Raw genomic sequence first — 18,251 nt, 5'->3', positions numbered from 1 at the left:
GTTAAAACGTAGAGATGACTACTGAACTCGTATTTCTGGGGTAGAAATGAGTATTAAGAAGCAGGACTGTGTATGGAGCCAGTGTGGGTTGGAAGGCTACTTACTATGATTAGTTCTGGAGGGTTTGAAAAAGGATAAAAAATATCTAAATTTCAGTAAACTCTCAGTTTAAAAATTCTTCAATAGCGCAAAAAATCTCCACTCTCCCGCTTTTATATCCCCAGGTCTGGTGTGCAGATATTAGCCAATACTAGGTTAAGAGGGGGTGTCAGAGTGTACACAGTCAGCCGGCCAGAAACGAAATATGTCACGGACATAAGAAATTTCTTAGTGTTCTAATTCGCTGGAGGACTCAATCGGCCTATAATTATTAGTGATTGAGCAAGCACTGATTGGAGAATCAGAAGGCGAGAGACTCGAAGAAGAACAATCCTGAGGAAGGTTAGATTCAGGTTTGAGTTGACGCCCATATATGTAGTGGGTCAGCTATTAGGCTCTCAGTTTGCTCTTTGAAGCGCAAAAAAGAAAGATTTTCTTTTTGAAGTGTCTCTGCGAAAATTGCATTTGGACTCGATGGACTTCTTTCCATGAGAGAGCAAACCCGTACGGGAAGTAGAGTTCTTATTGTGTGAAGCTGTCTTGGTTATGCAAACGACGCTAGGCCCAACTGACTGGAAAGATAATGAAGGAACGTAGCACTTCCAGTCTACTGAAATTCATGTGTAGAAATTTGAATAACTGTTTTCTTGACAGACTTAGATGGACTACAGATATACAATATTACCCAGTCTCCTTTTGTCAGAGCTTTGTGAGAACATGCGTCTGGTTCAGAGGAAGGCCAATCGCAAACAACAACTTCGAACGGAACAGAACACTCAATTGTTTTCATGGTCAAGTAAACTAAGGTTAGGATTGGTACATGGAGCCACTTAGGTGAATGGCGGACGATTGTTTCTTGAAAAGATTGTCTGCAGTACCAACTATATTTTGCAGCCAAAGTTTGAACTAGTGTCAAGTTGAACAAGATAGGAAATGCGCTTCTCAAAGCTATACATTTCTGAGTTTCAAGAGCAGGCAATAATAAAGATGAGTCAAAAACTAATCCTGAGCCTTGTTTGGGAAGAGAGTGACTGGTTATGAAAATTGCGTACCTTCGTAGCATCGATATTGATATACAATACGAGATTATACAATTGATAATGCTGCTGTTTTGAGACTTAAATATCCTTCCACCAAGGACGTATTACCGGAAACTCTATCTGGGTATATAATATCCCGGCTATCTATATCCGAACGGCAGCCCATTTCTCCAAGAACCTCACTTATTTTAATTCTAGTCCCTCTTTCAATACAAAACAGCAGAAAACTGACACTTCATTAGTTTGAAATTGACAGAACTGTTAGATACATGCAATACCACCAGATTGACTACAGCTTAGCATGGTCTGCATTGAACCAAGCACTTATTGCTAAACCATACCCTCGAGAAGCAGTGGTCCCAAGATTTTTTTTTTTCCAAAGCAAATAAGACTTGGAAGAGAATTTACTACAAAAGTCCGGATATCTGTTTTTTTTTCAATTCTTGACACATAATTAAACCCTCAGGGATCAGGGTCTCACCCATATGCCGACACCGACACTCGGATATCCACAAATCCGATGCAAACCCACTACAGACTTTAATGCGCAAAACGGAAGAACCCACGCAACAATCCCCTAAATTTTCCCGATGCAAAATCAACCCCTAAATATTCAATTTTATTCTCCCCTCCTCACCCCTCGTAAATCGCCGTCCCACTTTCTCCTCTGCTTCCCCAGGTCTGCATCGTGCGCCATCTCTACTCCACACTTCAAATAGTACAATTTCTGTGTTCACCTACTCCTGTCTATTCTTCCAGAAACCTGAGAATAGGCCCCGGAATATCTTTTTTCAACAATAAACGAACAGTTTGTAGAGTTCTGGGAAATTCCTGTTCTTACTTGAATCCCAGTCTGGGCTTTTAGTTGCTTTTGTTTCTCGTTCCTCTTCTCAACCATATCTACATTTGAATGGGTCAGACCACCTCCACCCAGGCAGGAGTTCAATTGACACCTCAGTCCTCGGGCAAATCCAGAAAGAAGCTCCGGTTGCGTAGAGACAATTTCCCCTCGATTGTCACCGTTTTAGATACTCCTACTGATGAATGGCCCGTGGAACAAAATGGACCTCCACCTCAGCCCATCCCTGCCGTAGACCGCAGCGGGATGTTTTTGCTGCCGGTGCGGTCCAACGACTCGCAGTTTTCGGCGTCGTCAATCACCGAGAATTTCACGTTGAAGGATCCCTCCGTCGACGCAGCAACATCCGAGTCGTTCTCACCACTTCTCCTGCTCCCAATAGAAATCTTGTACCAAATCATCGAGATCGTCTACTACGACGATGCTACGAACTCCATTTCCGCCAACTTGGAGAAATTCCTGAAAACCATCCCGGTTCTTCTGAAGACATTTAACCAGTTGGCTATTCGGTTTTTGTACAAATACGCAATCTTTAATAGACCTCACTCATTCGACAAGTTTTTGCGTAACATCGTCAACCAGCCAGATATCGGCCAGTATGTCGAATTTATGGACTTCCAAACGTTCACTTCCATTGGCTTGGGCCGCACGGGCCGTATGAACCAAGAAATCCAGATGGTCACTGCCCGCACAATCCAGATGGCGCTCAGCTTGTGCCCTAATCTTATTGAGTTCCAAGCTTCAGAAAATATCCAGGACGATATGGATGTCGAGGTTCTTCTGACTCTCTTCAACCACCTACCCAAGGTCCAGGCACTTGACTTCTGTGGTGCTTCTCTGAAGCTGTTCGCACAAGCATTTATGGAACTCACTTTTAACGGGCCTGATCTCGACGAAATGGACATGGAAACTTCTCTGGTGCTCAAGGCTAGTCCTCTCGAGCATCTATTCAAGATTTCCTTCCACGACTGTTCTAATTTGCCTGTACTGGTCTTTGAAAAATGCCTACCTCATTTCATAAACCTCCGGCGCCTTGATGTCACACACACGACAATGACTTCCACTGCCCTTCACACATATCTCCCTGCATCATGTCGCTTGACACACCTTTCTTTGGCACGTTGTTCAAAATTGACCACCAAGGACCTCATCCAATTTCTTACAAAGCATCCCGCCATAGTTAATGGCTCACTTCAATGGCTTAATCTTCAGATTGACTCGAATGTTGTATCCCCTCTTAATGTCCAGTATTTACTCTTCACTATGAATCATCTCAATGCTCCTGATTTGAGATACCTAAACCTTGGAGGAATGCCCGTAAACAAACAAATACTAGACGTCATCAAGAGCAAATTCACTAAATTGGAGAGTTTGGCAGTGCCTCACTCAAATCTCACAATGACGGATTTGCTCCACCTTTTACAGGACAACCAGAGTATCAAATTCCTAGATCTCACGGACTGCAAAGGTTTGGATCGCCGCAATCTCGCCGCATTTCTCAAGAAATCCTACGATTCTGGATTAGAGGCAATTGAGTTTGAATACAAGACTCTTTACGATTTGACCGGAGGCAACCACATTAGCATCCAGCCGGTCCAGACCGACTTTTCTGTCCTGAGCACGGGCTCACTTCCACTGGTATGGAAATTCTATGACAATGAGGGGCGGCGCGCATGGATCTACAAAATTGATTCGTCAGATCCATCGTACGATGCGATTGTCGCTGGCCGGCCCACGTCGAATAGTCACTTGTCCAATGCAGTCTATTATGACTTAGAGACAGGCGCTAAAGTTGAGACTAAAGTTGTCAAGCCAGAGTTCCTCAAATATGCATCTAGGAAGATCAACTGCTCTGTCGGATACTATAACCTCAATCTCCCCAAGAAGAAGCGGTATATCAATGGTGAGATTGCCGAGCTGGTTTGGCCAGTGGAGAACAGCCAGCGCGGAATCTATAATTACTACTCCCTTAACGTGAAATAGAGTCGCCTCTTCTTTTATATTTAATCAATCGATGCATTCTTCACCAAGACTAACTTCTCAATTGGCCATTAAAATAGCAAAATAAATAAATAGACCATGCTTGATATTGGTAGATTCTGCACAACAAGTCATCTAGATTTTTCAATTTCCAGATCAAGTACCTTTCGGCTTCTACCCCATACCCCGCAAAAAATAGCCGAGAATCAAGTATATATAGTGTGAGATCCCATGGGTCCAATTTATTGCTCTCTATGCATAAATTTTGAGAAGTATATATTTCGTGATGCCTGAAGTTACGGAAATTCGAAACCCGCTTGATGTGGCCTCCATTGAGGTCTTCTTGAAAGAACTCCCGAAGATTTACACTCCTGGTAGATTTGTTCCTGAGTTTGAGACACCAATAGACATAAAACAATTTACATTTGGCCAGTCGAATCCTACCTATTTAATTAAGGATGCTGCCGGGAAGCAGTTCGTGTTAAGAAGAAAGCCAACCTCCAACGGCAAATTAGTCCAGAAACTGGCTCACGCAATTGAACGAGAGTTTTACATATTGAACGGTATCCAGCATTGCAATGAGGGGAAACTGCTGCTGCAAAAAGTACCCATTCCGGAGGTGTACTTATTGTGTGAAGACGAGTCTGTGATTGGCTGTGTGTTCTACGTTATGGAATATGTGGAGGGTCGGTCAATCAAGAGGGCAGATATGCCTGAAATACCAAAAGAGAAACAGAAGGACTACTGGGAGGCAATTATGCAAACAGTGGCCGCCATCCATTCTGTAGACTATGAAGTCTTGGCTCAACACTTACCACCGAAACATTTTCCAAATGTCAGCAAGCAACAAAGCGCCTCAAAATCGCTGTACTTCGAAAGACAGTTGAAAACTTTGAAAAAAATGGAGTCGCTACAGTCGACTACTGTTGAAGGTATTCCCCACTTCGATATTCTCACCAAGTGGGTCTTGGATCATTCTCCCCCTGATGTAGCTGCCCGAACTTTGATACATGGCGATTGCAAAATTGACAATCTCATTTTCCACCCCACAGACGCAAAGGTCATTGCTGTGCTAGACTGGGAATTATGTACCGAGGGACACCCACTTTTCGATCTTGCCAATCTCTTGCAACCTTTTGAATTCCCTATTGCATTGAACAGTCTCGTTTATCGAACAAAAGAGATATCAATTGGTCGAGAAAATCCGGCTTCACAGGATGAAGTGAAACAGTTGTTAAGAATGTATGAGGCAAGTTTAGGGCATCCATGGGATTCGAGGAACCCCAAAAACAACCCAGAGGATCAATGGCGATTGGGTGTAATTTTTGGGCTATTGAGACTCTGTGTCATCTCACAGGGAATTGCAATGAGAGTGAAAAAGGGAGCGGCAAGTTCGGCGTCGGCAGCAAGATATGCCAGTCTCTACAAGGATTTGAGTGGCCTAGCATACGCAATCATAGGTGACAAAAGCAAGATCTAAATTGTGTAAATTCGCACTTCCGAAGATTTTGTTTGACACGAAGTATGTTCTTGTGATTTGCATGGAAGTAAGATTTCTAGAATTGCCTTGGCTTCGAGTCGGGAGAACCGATATCAGGAAAATATTCTGAGCATTATACTCTAGAGCTAAACGGTCGTCATCGGAGGCTTTATCTCGCCGAGTCCATTTTTAAAGTCTTTGGTTCAGCACAACACTAAACCATTCAAACGGATAGCTATTATGAATATTTTATGAAAGTAGACAAATATTTCAATTTCTTCTATTTTTTCTTCAAATTTGCAATTTTTCATTGTGCCTGACGATAAACCCCCACATATGTCTATAATCAAGATTTCTCCTTCTTAATCTATTTGAGTATGAGTTACTTAACCTACGAGGAAGCAAAGGATTTCGAGAATGCGATTTTGCGTTGCCCCTTCGAGAAATGCAATGCTCGACTTATCAAACTACTGCCTGCTTTACTAGAAACGAAGACCGTGATTACTGGGGCACCTGAAATGACAAGAGAATCAACCCAATTCTTCAAAGTCAATGATGTATGGGATTTTGATAATATAGGAGTTCTGAGACCCGCAGAACTCAAGACTGAACTGAGCGTAGTTGGCCCTCTAGCCAAAGTAGAAAGACTCCTCATATGTAGTGATTGTGACCGAGGGCCACTAGGATTCGCAGGATTTAAAGATGACAGCGAGACAGATGTGAAGAAATTGTCATATTTTCTCTCCTGTGAGTCTGTGTTGTATGATAAACAATAGTGCCTGTACTGCAATGGTCTGGGTTCCGTTCTGCCCGGAGAAGTGTATAGACTTACGAATGAAATTGAAACTGTTTACAATTGTGTGAATCATAGCTGATTTTTAAACGTAATCACTCTGTGGTGGGGTTCGTAGTTCAACAGATTGTCAAACGAAGGTACAGCACATTGGCATAAATTAGAGCATAGTGGGATTTTCAGTATAACGTTATTCATAAATTAGAGTCTAGCATTAGGCTTCAAATGCTTGGCTATTTCAAGGCCAACATGACGAGCCATTGTCATGGTTGTCACCATCGGATTGGCGCCAGATGCTGTTGGCATGACACTGGCATCAGCGACATACAAGTTGTCGCACTCGTAGAGACGACCAGAGGTATCACATGCCCCGAACTTGGGTCCTTTTCCGGACATTCTACAGGTACTCATTTGATGAGCGGACCCATAGCCCAAGCCATATTTGGGAAGCTTGGTATCCTTGCACTTTTTTCTGTACGTTTGATAGTCCGAATCGGTGATCTTGCGTTCGGACTTTGGCTTGTCGCTCTTAAATTTGCCAAGTAGGTAGTAAGGATGAATGATCTCGCGAGCACCCTCGATGTATGCAATGTCCATAGCGTAAACAATACCAGTCGCAATGGAGTGCCGGTCAAAGTCGTTGATTTCGTAGTTGACAACTAAAGTGCTTGGCTTCTTCGGGTCGTAAGTTACCAGTCCTGACAGTGTATCTCTTGACAAGAGAATGTAAGCCGAAGAATATTGATATTTGAGAATATCCTCTCTGATTTGATCAGATGAGCTCCATGGAATGAATGCTGCTTCAAGACTTGGGGTATGCACGAGCGTTTCTATCTTTGCGCCGTGATATTTACCGTCAAGATCTTCAACCTCCAGGCACAAAGACGTCATGATGGAGTTAAGCTGAGGATCTGTCTTTTGCTTATCCCATACGGCAACTAAGGCCGAAATGGGGTGCAATTTGAGATTCTGGCCGATATGCTTGTTGTTGAAGCCAGACTTCTGAAGGACAACAGGAGTGTTCAAAGAGCCACCGGAGAGAACAAACTTCTTAGGACCACGAATCACGAAACGACTTCCGTTGCGTTTGTTGATGCACAGAAGCCCAATAGCAATGTTTTTCTTGTTGCGCAAAATCGATTCAATCTCGACTTGATCCATGAATTGAGTTCCATGCTCAGCGGCATCTCTGAGCCAGTTGGCCATTGAACCTTGTTTGATGCCCCATTTGCATCCGAGATGACAATATCCACATGAGTGATTGGCATGGCCACCATTGTTCTGAGCGATTGGTCGATGCTTGTAGCCGAGTTTCTCGCTTCCCTCCAACACTGATTTGTTGGAATGAGAATGAACCAAGTTATCAGCCAGGGCACCCATCTGTTTGAGAACATAGTCCATATGGTTGTCGTACGTCTCTGTTGCAACCCAGTCCAAATTGTAGTCATCTAACCACTCTTTGCGGACCTTGAATGGTGTCTTGAGACATGCAGACCAGTTCACCGTGGTTCCTCCTCCGAAGGTGGATCCCGCAAGAATGACACACTGGGAGTTTTCGGTCGACACAACACCTCCACCTTCATACAACGCCTTGTAGCCTTCCATATCGTCAAAATCCAATTCGTCGGGCTTGTAGTACTTGCCCTTCTCGAGAACCAAGCACTTTACGCCATCTCTGGCTAATGTATGTGCCACAACGCCAGCGCCAGCACCAGAACCAATTATCACGACGTCAATATTGGGCAAGTACAACTCCACGTTGTCTGTGGCGGGAGGGTCGAGCATTTTGTACTCAAACAAGTTTGCCTCGTAATCTGTATGGATCAGCTCTCGAGTATCCTTTCTGGTGTATTCGATGGCTTCAAAATGGGCATCAGGGGCAACTTTGAGAAATGTAGTGACTGTGAGCATTTCCATGAGCTGGAAGAGTCTATTCTTCTGGCCGATCGGCGAGTCTCTCCAAGATCTGACCAAGTTCTCCTTCTCCTTCACTGTCATTTCTGTGACCAATTTAGTGGTGCCTGTCAATGCTGGCGAAGCAATGCGCAGACTCAACACGTCCATGACCAAGCAGAACATCCGAACAGATGTCGTAGAGTTGCTATTGATACAGTCCCGAATGGCCTCCTTGAAGCCCGAGAGCTGAGAAGGTCTAGTTACTTTCAGTACATACTCGTCGATTCTGGACTCATCAACTGATCCTGTTACTAGATCTCTGATTTTCTCGGGGTCTACCTCATGAATGATACCATCAGCCAACTGAGCAAAGGTTTCCAAATGGTGATCGGCAACAGTCTCGGTGAATATTTGCATTGTCACTTACTGGATCTGTATCTTCACTTATCTAATCTGCGCAATTTAATTCGATCGGCACCTATTGGTACTCTATCATGCAAATATACTATTTCTCAATAGGCAATAACGGCCGGCAAATACAACAACAAACGATGATTTAGTCGATGTCGAAGTTCTCAATACAAACTTAGTGTAGCTTATTTCCTCCAGATTCAATAGCTGAAATGTGGCTATATTAAATCTAGAGAATAAAAGCAGTCCCCCTCATGATATATATTGGTCCGTACTCCACAAATGTTCTCCAAAGCCTGTGATATCGGTGGCCGGCATATAGACGGGCTATTTTGCCGAATCGTGCATGTGAGCTTTTATCTGCAGAAAATTGCACCCAGTCATGAAAGAATTAGCGGAATACAGCATGGTGAATTTTCGATGGTCTGATCTCAATTCATCAGATAGGTTCGCGGGTATTTTTGGGTTTTTTGGGGATTATGGGCAGGTGGGGAGTGAATGAGCGTGAAACTGAGAGGAGAGATGGTCTGACTGTCACATGTCACATTCACAAGGTACAAGTTGAAGAGAAGGTTGAATTGCCATTCAGGGCTCTTCGTTTCAATTCTCAAATTTTTGTATCATTTCTAGTTGTTGTAATACGATTATTTGCAATGGCATACTCTAACATCAGTGCATTTGCCTACACAAGCTCCACGTAATATTCTATGCAATCATAAGTCTTCATTTATAATAAATATTTCTAGTGCAATGTTAGAAACTAATACATCGTCGATTATTGTGACATTCATTTTTGAGCCTTGAGAGCGGGGGTTTCGTCACTCTCCGATTCACTGGGCTCTGAAGTTTCGTCGCTCGATGCAACTCCACCATTAAACTCAATCTCGAACTTTTTCAAAGCATAAGAATGAGCTCTCCATGGACTGACTTCGAACAAATAGTCGATAGCCTCCAATGGGACACCCTTTGTTTCTGGGTAGACAAACCAAACAACAATTGGGAACACAAGGGAGCATGCGGCAAAGAGGAAATAGTATCCGTAACCAATCTTGGCCAAAGCCTTGCCGGTAAAATGTCCAATCATAAACGCCCAAAACCAATTGGAAGAGGCATTAATAGCTTGAGCAGCAGTACGAACGGACTGGGGGAAAATTTCGGCGCAAATAACCCATGGTGTTCCGTTCCATGTACTACCGTAGAAGACGGTCCAAATGTAAAGCATGGCTTTGGCAGCCGTTCCGCCTGGAGTTTCACCAATGTCACCCTGGGCCAATCTTCCGGCAGGGTCTGCAATTTTGATGTAGGCTCCCAAGTACCACATACATAAACTACATGGGAGTGCAATGTAACAGAGACATACTCTTCTTCCAAATGTGTCGACAAGGACAAACACCCAAAGAACAGATGCTGCACCTTTAAGCAAACCGAAGATACCCGTGGAGAGAAGACCAGCATTAGCACCTTGGACTCCTAAAGATTTAAAGATGGTTGGCGAATAGTATGTGACAGCATTGATACCGAAACCATTCTGCATCATGAACAAAGAGGAAGACAACAACAAACGGTAGAGCATCTTTCTGGTAAGGAAAAGCGCCTTAAGAGGTGCGAAGAATCCACGTCCGGTTGCATCAAGACATTCTTGAATTGACTTGTTGATAGTATCTAATTCGTGAACAAAGTATGGGTGGTCTTCTGGCAACCTTCTTAAGGAAGCCAAATTCTTACGGGCCTTATCAATTTTGCCCTTAGCAACAAGAAAACGAGGCGACTCGGGCAAGATGAAGCACAAGAGCCAGAAAATGACAGAAGGCACGAGCTGGATAGCAAATGGGATGGTCCATTGTTTGCGGCCACTAGGGATGTTCTGAAGCACACCATAATTAATCCAGTAGCCAACAATACCACCAACTTGCCAGGAAACCTCCCAGCAGCCGACTAATTTTCCTCTAATGGCAGCCGGAGAAATTTCAGAGACATAAATAGGTGCCAACCCTGAGCAGCCTCCAATACCCACACCAGTCAAGACTCTACCAGCGTAGATTGCGCCAAGACCGCGATGCAGATCAGAAATAAGCGAAATAGCAGCTCCAAAGGTCAAAAGGAATCCGGAGAGAATCAATCCGATTTTTCTACCCAAAAGCTCACCGATTGGATAGAACATGAGGCAGCCAAAGTATGCACCAGCCTGGAACACAGATACAACGTTTGCTTCGACATTTGCCTTTGCAGAGGCCGTCATGTGGTCCAAGCCGAATTCCTTCTGGAAAGACTTTAGAGACACGGTTCCACCAATGAAACCAGCATCGTAGCCAATGATGGTGGCCGCCGAGGCAGCGATGATCGCTATGAGCACGACCTTGAAATTATAGATTTCATTTGGAATCTCGATTTTCTCGGGGATATCCTGTTGGGACCACTGGCCCTCGTCCTCCACGATCTGGTTGGACTTCTCACTCATAGTTCTGTGGGACAGTCGGAGGGAAGAAAGCAAACGAAAATTCTAGAAGATGCAACGAAACTCCAACTCAACAAATAGACTTACCTTTCGGATTTGTTGTCGATAGTACAGCTCAGAGGCCGGATCAGTTCAGACAGAGTAGTTTTTTTTCAGCCAAGAGATGATTCTAGGGCTAATCAAATACAACGAAAAGAGAGCAGCCAACAGCGAATACTGTAAACACAAACTCGCACCGGGACTCAGAAATAATTAGTCCAACAACGAACGAACGGCTGGATGGTTCTGAAAAAAAAAGCGGTGCAGTGAGTCAGGTTTTATGGTCGACAGGTAACGGCGAAATAAAATGGAGTGCGTCTTGGAAGGTGGTTTTCTGCAGGATCTCTTCTCTCGGATCTTCACCTTTAAGAGTCAGATATTTTGGAAATGGGGTAATTTTTTCGGAAAACTTGAAACGGGCTTTAACTTTCTGTATGAAAAAATCGGCTTTTTCTTTTATATTCTGGATTCGGACGAGTTTCTGTTCATAATACTACGAGGTGAACCCTTCCACCTCACTGAGAGTGCCCCACAAATCCCGGCATATGTGGGTGTTGCCTGTAGGACCTACTGTTTTGGCGTTAATAACGACCCACCTAAAAGACTGGGCGTTTGAGTGGGCGAAAAAGGGTGGGACATTGAATATTGTTGGTTCCTTCTTTACATTTCTTTTTCTCTTTATTTCTCTCTTTTTTTTCTTCATTTCTGTATCTTCTTTTCTTCATTTTTCACTTTTAGAGTAAGTATGTGGTTCTGTGATTTCGTTTTCTTGGGTGATTCATCGTTCTTCAATGTACATTTAGTAGAAGATCAGACGAATTTACTGTCTCAACATGGAAACAACTCAGGGATGAGGTTCTCTTCTAGGACGTAGACTTTAAGTATTTGAATTTATCCTTCTTTGTTAAAAAACTCGGTACCGAGTAGACTTTGATTCAAGTGAGTTGAAAGTCTCTTACAACAAATAAACCCGAATCCGAACACACTTCCCTAGAGTATACTAGCTCCATCTCAACTTGCTAACACAATCGTGGTTTGCTGTTCGACCTCACTTTGAGGCATCAATGTGTACATGGTATGTGCGCTGTTGGAAATAAGCCAGAGAAACTTTGAGAAGTGCATTCCAATATGCAAAAAGATAGATGAAAAAGAAAGAAACTGATATTTGAATTTCCAAATCTCTTAAGTATTTCATTCTATTTACTCTCGACTGTCGAGTCTACCTCTAGGCAATAAGCCTAAACCCAAACTCACCCGGAATTTAGCACAAATACTTTTTTTTTCTAAAACCACATTCTTCTAAGTTTAACTTTTATGAGTCCAACTAGCTACAAAAAACCTCGGTTCTCAGATCAACAACCCCATATTTCATCCTGCCGCATATCCCTACTCTTATCCCACTTATCCCACTAAAACAGTCAATGCCGGGTCCAGAATTGGCTGATGCCGATGCACGCTTATATGTGCTTTTTGTCATGGCTACACTGCAAAATCCTGAGAGCATAGAGTCCATTTTTGCCAGGATCGGCCCGATCTCTGCCTCTTCGTCCTTTCACTTCACAACTCCACAGAACCTACTCAACATCTTGCTTTCATACACCACACCCGTATCAGTTTCTCCTTTCAAATGCGCAACTATTGCTTCTGAACTAATTGCCTCTCTCGTAGACACTCCGGAGGTACAATCAGAGAACCTTTACGAAGATATCCAGAACTCAATTCAATGGCTTGAACAAAAGCTCGGTGATGACAGCTTACAATTAAAAGGAGACGGCGCCTACGTCGAAGCCGCTAAGGAATTGTCCAAGGATGCCCGTGAGAAAGCGAGCCACTACGGATTCGAATACCAAGGTCAGGGACAACAACTATCTTTCGCATTTGCAAAGGCAAAGACGCTACAACTATCGGCCTATTTGCCCGATTTGTCTAGTTGCGAGCCCTTATTTGACACTTTGAGCGGTTATGCTCCTTTTGAAGCCTGGCACAATGGCATTGTTCGCCCATACTTGTACTTCTGGAAGAACCATGCATCCCTCGACAATGGCATTGCTCTGCCGCGCCTGTACTTGCAGCTAGAAACGCACTTTGAACAATTTAACTTCCTTATTTCACCCTTGGACCTAGCTTCAGTCTCGATCAGCGAAAAGTTGTCCATCTCTCTGTACTTGGAGAATGTTATATTGCCCCTCTCTGTTTATCACGAAAACGATCTTAATCCACTCTCCTCGTGGTTAGTGACGACACATTCCAATTGGAAACTGAGCTCAACTTTCGAGTACTGGAACCAAGTATTTATAGCTATCTTCAGCTTTCACACTTACAAGGGTGACACCTTTACTGTAGATGCCTGCATCACACTAGTCCGTCACTTCGTTTCAGGTGGCTTGTACTATGGCCTTCAGTTGGAACGCAGCCTTGGTTCGGTAGAAAAAATCCGCATCCTCGAACACATTGAAAAGACTACGGCCTTTTTGATAGACAAATTGCATATCCACTCTACCCTACAATCGAACAATCTAAGATTATTACAATCATCTGAGACAACTTCCTACGCTGAGTTTACTTCTCAACCGAACGTAATTGAGTTGCTCAATTCATCGTATGAGCTCGTATTGGTCTCCTTGCATGAAATGGCCTCGACATGCTCTGTTTTGTTTCCATACAGCGGATTCACGATTCGCAGGTATCTTGAGCTCAAAGAAATGGAAGAGGTTGACTTGGATAGTATCAAGAGAGAAGTCTTTGCTATCTTTTTGCATGTCACAGACAAGAACTACACGGAGCTTTGTAAAGCCCTTGACTTATTTTGCGACGTCTTCTTGCATACTCGAAATGAAGAGCGCAAGAAAATTGATGCTATTGTATTCGAGCGTCTCATGGATGCTAAGAAATTCACTCTCGCATCTACTCGTCTTAATCCAACGGAACACCTGCTCAATAACGAAACTTACCTCGAAATAGCCATTTCCAAACTTTGGGCCAATTTTAATTCTGCTTCAACTTTAGACGAGGTTTTGGCTGTCTCACTGCCTACAAAACTGTGCTTAGATATCATCGAACAAATCAACTCGGGGGCACGGGCAAGCGATAACTTGGTTAACACTGTTGTGGGCTTAAAACATCTCTTCAGAGCTCTCGGTCTATTGAAAAATTTCAAATTCTATCTTCAAAGAGGTCGCAGCGTGACTCCTAAGGATATCATAGACAAACTAACGCGAGTTGATGCTGAAGAGTCCTTCACACCCATGTCACTCGTTTCTGTTATTTTGGAACAAAACAAAAAGGCTTACCTTGTGCATGAGAAGTTATATAAGATCACGACGGATCTTGCTCTATTTATTGGATTCGACGACTCGTGGGTCAGCTTCTACAAAGTACGCTGCGCTTGTATCGAGTCGGCGCTCATTGAACGAGACTTCAACTTCGCCTACAAACAAAGCAAGGAGCTCTTGTCACATGCCGCAGAACAAAATAAAACACAAACTCTCAATGAAGTGTGGCTCATTTTTTATCAGGTTGGCAAGTTCGTTCCACGCGAATGGCTTGACGATTTCGACCCTAAGGTTCACAAACAAAAAATTGAGATTCTCACTAAGCAGCGAGAGATTGTCTCACTTGCATTAAAATACATCCGGCCATCTCAATTAAGTGGCGACAATAGTCGTCTACTTGTGGGCCAATTTTGCAACATAAATGCAGCCATTGATTCGTGGTACACTGAGGAGAATCAACACCAGAATGACGGTGTATCCAGTGCCATGCAATCAGCACAGACCACGCTTCAAGAAAATTTAAGCGGTTTGGTAAAAGAAGCTGCGCAATCAAAAAATCAAGCCAGCGAAAAAATCTCCAATTTGCTTGTTTCTGGTCTCGGATGGGCCATTGGTGCAAATGCTAACAGATAGTACCAAGATTTCCTGCAGACACTAGCACCTTACCATTCACGTACATTTTGTATCATTACCAAAAAGCATACTTATACCTCTGGAGCCGGTCGAATTGGTACTACCATAAATTGAACTATGACGGAAAACTCGCAGCCAGAGTTTGTGGCTGCTGCGGTTTCAAGCGCTCTCGCCAATGATGATGCCATTGCAAATCTGTATCTCAAACTTCGTCAAGACATTTTGGAAACCTTCACCGCGACCCAAAAAGAATTGGCATCAGAAGGCACTCTCAGCGACCAATCCAAACTCAAATTGGAACAGCTTCGATTCGAAAAGAACAAGTTGGAACTTCAATACACAGCACACATCGACAGGCTACTCGCAAACGCCAATTTTGAAGACAAAAGCTCTGTTAGCCCGTTGAAAAGACTAGAAGAAAAATATGACTCATTAAACAATTACAAAACTGTGACTGAGGAGGAGATCCAGCGCTTACAGACTATCCAGGGACCGGAAATTGAGAAGATGCATCTCTTGGTGGATAACTATAACCAAATCTTATCGGGGAAGAATGACCCACTTGCAAAGAAAGAGCTGAAGGATAGCAGTGCTTTGGTGGACAGCGCGAGCTTCACATTCACCGAAGATGAATTGAAAGATTTCATGAAGGATTCAGAGGAGAAGTTTGCTAAATTCTTCACTGACAAGGGGCTTACTTCACGCGAGATGCTGGACATTGACGTGACTCTTCAGCTTCAAGCTCTTCTAAAGGAAAGCAAAGGATTCAGAAGTGTAGATGACCAGACGTTCCAGTACTTCAAAGGGTCTGGGAAAGATTTAGGTGGTGTTTCTGTTCCAATGAGCGAACTTGAGCAGACTATCGAAGCTCTTAGTGCTGAAATCATTGCTGTCGTGGAAGAAACTCAGCAGGCGAAACACAGTTGGGAGAGAAATGCGCGAATGTTGGAGCTGTTGGAGCTGTTGAAGGCTGAGGCGGTAGATCAAATGGACGTTGACAATTGAATGGTCAATCTCAAAATTATAGATGAACTAAAGTGAAATTCTCAGCTCTCTGGCTCAAACTCTCGCAGAGAGCTTAGTATGGTCATTGACGACAAACATATAGCATGTATTGAGAGAAAAAAGAAAAGAGGAATATTCTCCGTACAATTATGTAAGATTATCACAGTCACCTTTGACTTTCTGGTACGTAGCCCGCTCATTTCCCCAATGGTTGCTACATGTTCAAATTCTTTTCGTTTATTGATTATAGTACAAGGTCACCTACACATCTCCGTTACTCTTCGATCGGGCTGATCAAAATAATGGAATCGCCTCTAACAAACACCATCTCCGACTCCTTCACCTTGACATCCTCCTTTCTATCGCCATAGATGAATTCAGTGGCATCACTGAGGACCATGTTACAGTGGGAATCGTAGCCCTGCAACTTGCCCTTCATCTCACGTGCACCACGCAACTTGACGAAGACCATCTCGTCAAGCTGATATCTGATGAGATCGAGCGGTTCTTCCTGTTGTGCTGCTGTTTGTACGGAGGACATTAGTGTAGTAGTAGTTGAGGAGAGGTGTATACAATGGGGGAGAGATAAGTTGGCGACAAAATAGATGTGTTTCGGTACAATTTAGAATTAATTGAGACAAAGATGAATCAAATAATGAAATGTTAAAAAATTGCAGTTATGTTTATTCTCCACCAGCCTTGTGTGATTTATGCAAGTTCATTGAGTTGAGGAAACAGGTGGAACTACGAAGTAGCAGAGTTAGTGAAAAAGCCATTTCTTTATTTTTATTGAGGTGTGAATTTCTCCGCTTAATTGTTAGAATAACAATGACCTTTTGCTGAGTGAGGATTAGTCTTGATCAATTTCAGATGTTCTATAGTACTTCATGTACAAAAGATACACTGCAAAGTGCACAGCTCAAATTCAATTACAATAAACTTTTATAATTCACAGCAAATACTATGTCATTCAATCTTCATACCTTGACTGAAGGCACTTCAATATAGTACGGCTTGTCGCTGTACCAGTAGGATAACTAATGACAGCAGCGACACTGACCGATGGAAACTCATACCAAAAGACATCAAAATTTGTAAACCAATATCTTGCTCTCACAATAGCCTTTTTTTTTATTTCCCTTGCTCTACTTTCAATATCTAAATCCCGTTCTCTTACTGTAGTCTTCACGTGACCCTCTCACGGTAAGATCTGAAAAAATTCCACCTCTCCTACCAAACCAATCCACCGTCATGATCTCCGCCCGTAGAGCGATCCTGGTCTCGGCCAGAACCCTCCAGAGAACAAAACCACTCCGGTTTGCTGACCCCAAAAAAATCCGCTTGCGCGAGCCCATTGTTCCCACACACAAGAACTTCGATGTTTCTCCAGACCACCCACTCTGGGCCTTTTTCCGTGATGGAAACAAAACCGAGACGGTTTTGAGATCTAAGGATGACTTATCGACAGACTCTAGACCCTGGGACATGCCAGAGTTGCGTCTCAAGTCCTTCGATGACTTGCATAGATTGTGGTACCTCAATGCACTTGAAAGAAACAGAATTTCGACTGAGGCCGAGGTTGCCAAAGAGATCTACAACGGAGATGTTTCTTTGTTCACAAAACTAGACGATAACCATTTGATGACGCAAAAGCGTATCAAGCAGACGCTCTTAGAGAGACAAGTTGCATACGAGCGTGCACAGCTTTCGTCGCCAGAAGAGTACTTGCAACTGTTCGAGGACAAGTACATCAATGCTGATGAGAGCGCCATTGCTGAGTACAACGAGAAGTTGGTGCGTTTGCAGTATGCCATTTTCGGTATCGAGCCCGATTTATCCGAATACAACTTGGAAGAGGACATCAACGTGAAGTTTGTGGAGGGTCTTTCATATGTTGCCAAGTTGAAGCTTGGCCGCTACTTGGCCAGCAATCCTGGTGCGCTTGAGTTGCCATTGAATGGAGTGATGGAGGAGCTTCCGTTCTTGGTCCGTGACCCAGAGGTGGCAGTTGAGGAGGTTCGCGCTATGAGAGAGGAGGGCGTCAGCAGAAAACTTGACAACATTGAGGTGTTTGCATTCTTGCGCAATGCTATTGAAGCTGTGCGTTCGGAGCCTGAGGAGTTGGCAGAGGAGGAGAACTAAGGGCCTGGTTTCTTGTAAATATGGAATTGTCCAACATGATGTAAATTAATATATACGGATATCTTATCTGATGTGGTTGGGTGAACTAAACGGCGCTGGTGGGTTGTATGATAGAAACGCTGTCTGAGAATAAAGCTACCAGATGTC

The 18,251-nt window shown here is 43.5% G+C and overlaps 9 protein-coding genes across 9 annotated transcripts; 6 read left to right on the top strand and 3 right to left on the bottom strand.

The window, feature by feature from the left end:
* Positions 1-2,049: 2,049 nt before the first annotated feature.
* PUMCH_002946 (uncharacterized protein) lies at positions 2,050-3,981 on the top strand (the record flags this gene model as incomplete). The annotated part of the gene is made up of 1 exon (XM_063021936.1): positions 2,050-3,981. One exon carries the CDS (start codon positions 2,050-2,052, stop codon positions 3,979-3,981), a length of 1,932 nt encoding a protein of 643 aa, XP_062878006.1.
* Positions 3,982-4,264: 283 nt separating this feature from the next.
* Positions 4,265-5,458, top strand: PUMCH_002945 (uncharacterized protein; the record flags this gene model as incomplete). Its single annotated transcript, XM_063021935.1, has 1 exon — positions 4,265-5,458. One exon carries the CDS (start codon positions 4,265-4,267, stop codon positions 5,456-5,458), a length of 1,194 nt encoding a protein of 397 aa, XP_062878005.1.
* Positions 5,459-5,835: 377 nt separating this feature from the next.
* On the top strand, positions 5,836-6,234 carry PUMCH_002944 (uncharacterized protein; the record flags this gene model as incomplete). The annotated part of the gene is made up of 1 exon (XM_063021934.1): positions 5,836-6,234. The coding sequence occupies one exon, from the start codon at positions 5,836-5,838 to the stop codon at positions 6,232-6,234; it is 399 nt and encodes a 132-aa protein (XP_062878004.1).
* Positions 6,235-6,452: 218 nt separating this feature from the next.
* PUMCH_002943 (uncharacterized protein) lies at positions 6,453-8,564 on the bottom strand (the record flags this gene model as incomplete). The annotated part of the gene is made up of 1 exon (XM_063021933.1): positions 6,453-8,564. One exon carries the CDS (start codon positions 8,562-8,564, stop codon positions 6,453-6,455), a length of 2,112 nt encoding a protein of 703 aa, XP_062878003.1.
* Positions 8,565-9,345: 781 nt separating this feature from the next.
* On the bottom strand, positions 9,346-11,016 carry PUMCH_002942 (uncharacterized protein; the record flags this gene model as incomplete). The annotated part of the gene is made up of 1 exon (XM_063021932.1): positions 9,346-11,016. One exon carries the CDS (start codon positions 11,014-11,016, stop codon positions 9,346-9,348), a length of 1,671 nt encoding a protein of 556 aa, XP_062878002.1.
* Positions 11,017-12,473: 1,457 nt separating this feature from the next.
* On the top strand, positions 12,474-14,957 carry PUMCH_002941 (uncharacterized protein; the record flags this gene model as incomplete). Its single annotated transcript, XM_063021931.1, has 1 exon — positions 12,474-14,957. The coding sequence occupies one exon, from the start codon at positions 12,474-12,476 to the stop codon at positions 14,955-14,957; it is 2,484 nt and encodes an 827-aa protein (XP_062878001.1).
* Positions 14,958-15,074: 117 nt separating this feature from the next.
* PUMCH_002940 (uncharacterized protein) lies at positions 15,075-15,962 on the top strand (the record flags this gene model as incomplete). Its single annotated transcript, XM_063021930.1, has 1 exon — positions 15,075-15,962. One exon carries the CDS (start codon positions 15,075-15,077, stop codon positions 15,960-15,962), a length of 888 nt encoding a protein of 295 aa, XP_062878000.1.
* A 274-nt stretch (positions 15,963-16,236) lies between these two features.
* PUMCH_002939 (uncharacterized protein) lies at positions 16,237-16,503 on the bottom strand (the record flags this gene model as incomplete). Its single annotated transcript, XM_063021929.1, has 1 exon — positions 16,237-16,503. One exon carries the CDS (start codon positions 16,501-16,503, stop codon positions 16,237-16,239), a length of 267 nt encoding a protein of 88 aa, XP_062877999.1.
* Positions 16,504-17,213: 710 nt separating this feature from the next.
* PUMCH_002938 (uncharacterized protein) lies at positions 17,214-18,104 on the top strand (the record flags this gene model as incomplete). The annotated part of the gene is made up of 1 exon (XM_063021928.1): positions 17,214-18,104. The coding sequence occupies one exon, from the start codon at positions 17,214-17,216 to the stop codon at positions 18,102-18,104; it is 891 nt and encodes a 296-aa protein (XP_062877998.1).
* Positions 18,105-18,251: the final 147 nt, after the last annotated feature.

This window comes from Australozyma saopauloensis, chromosome 3 (assembly GCF_035610405.1).
Source record: "Australozyma saopauloensis chromosome 3, complete sequence".
Classification (NCBI taxonomy): Eukaryota; Fungi; Ascomycota; class Pichiomycetes; order Serinales; family Metschnikowiaceae; genus Australozyma; species Australozyma saopauloensis.
The sequence above is the reverse complement of the archived record's forward strand: the minus strand, read 5'-3'. Positions and strand labels throughout refer to the sequence as shown.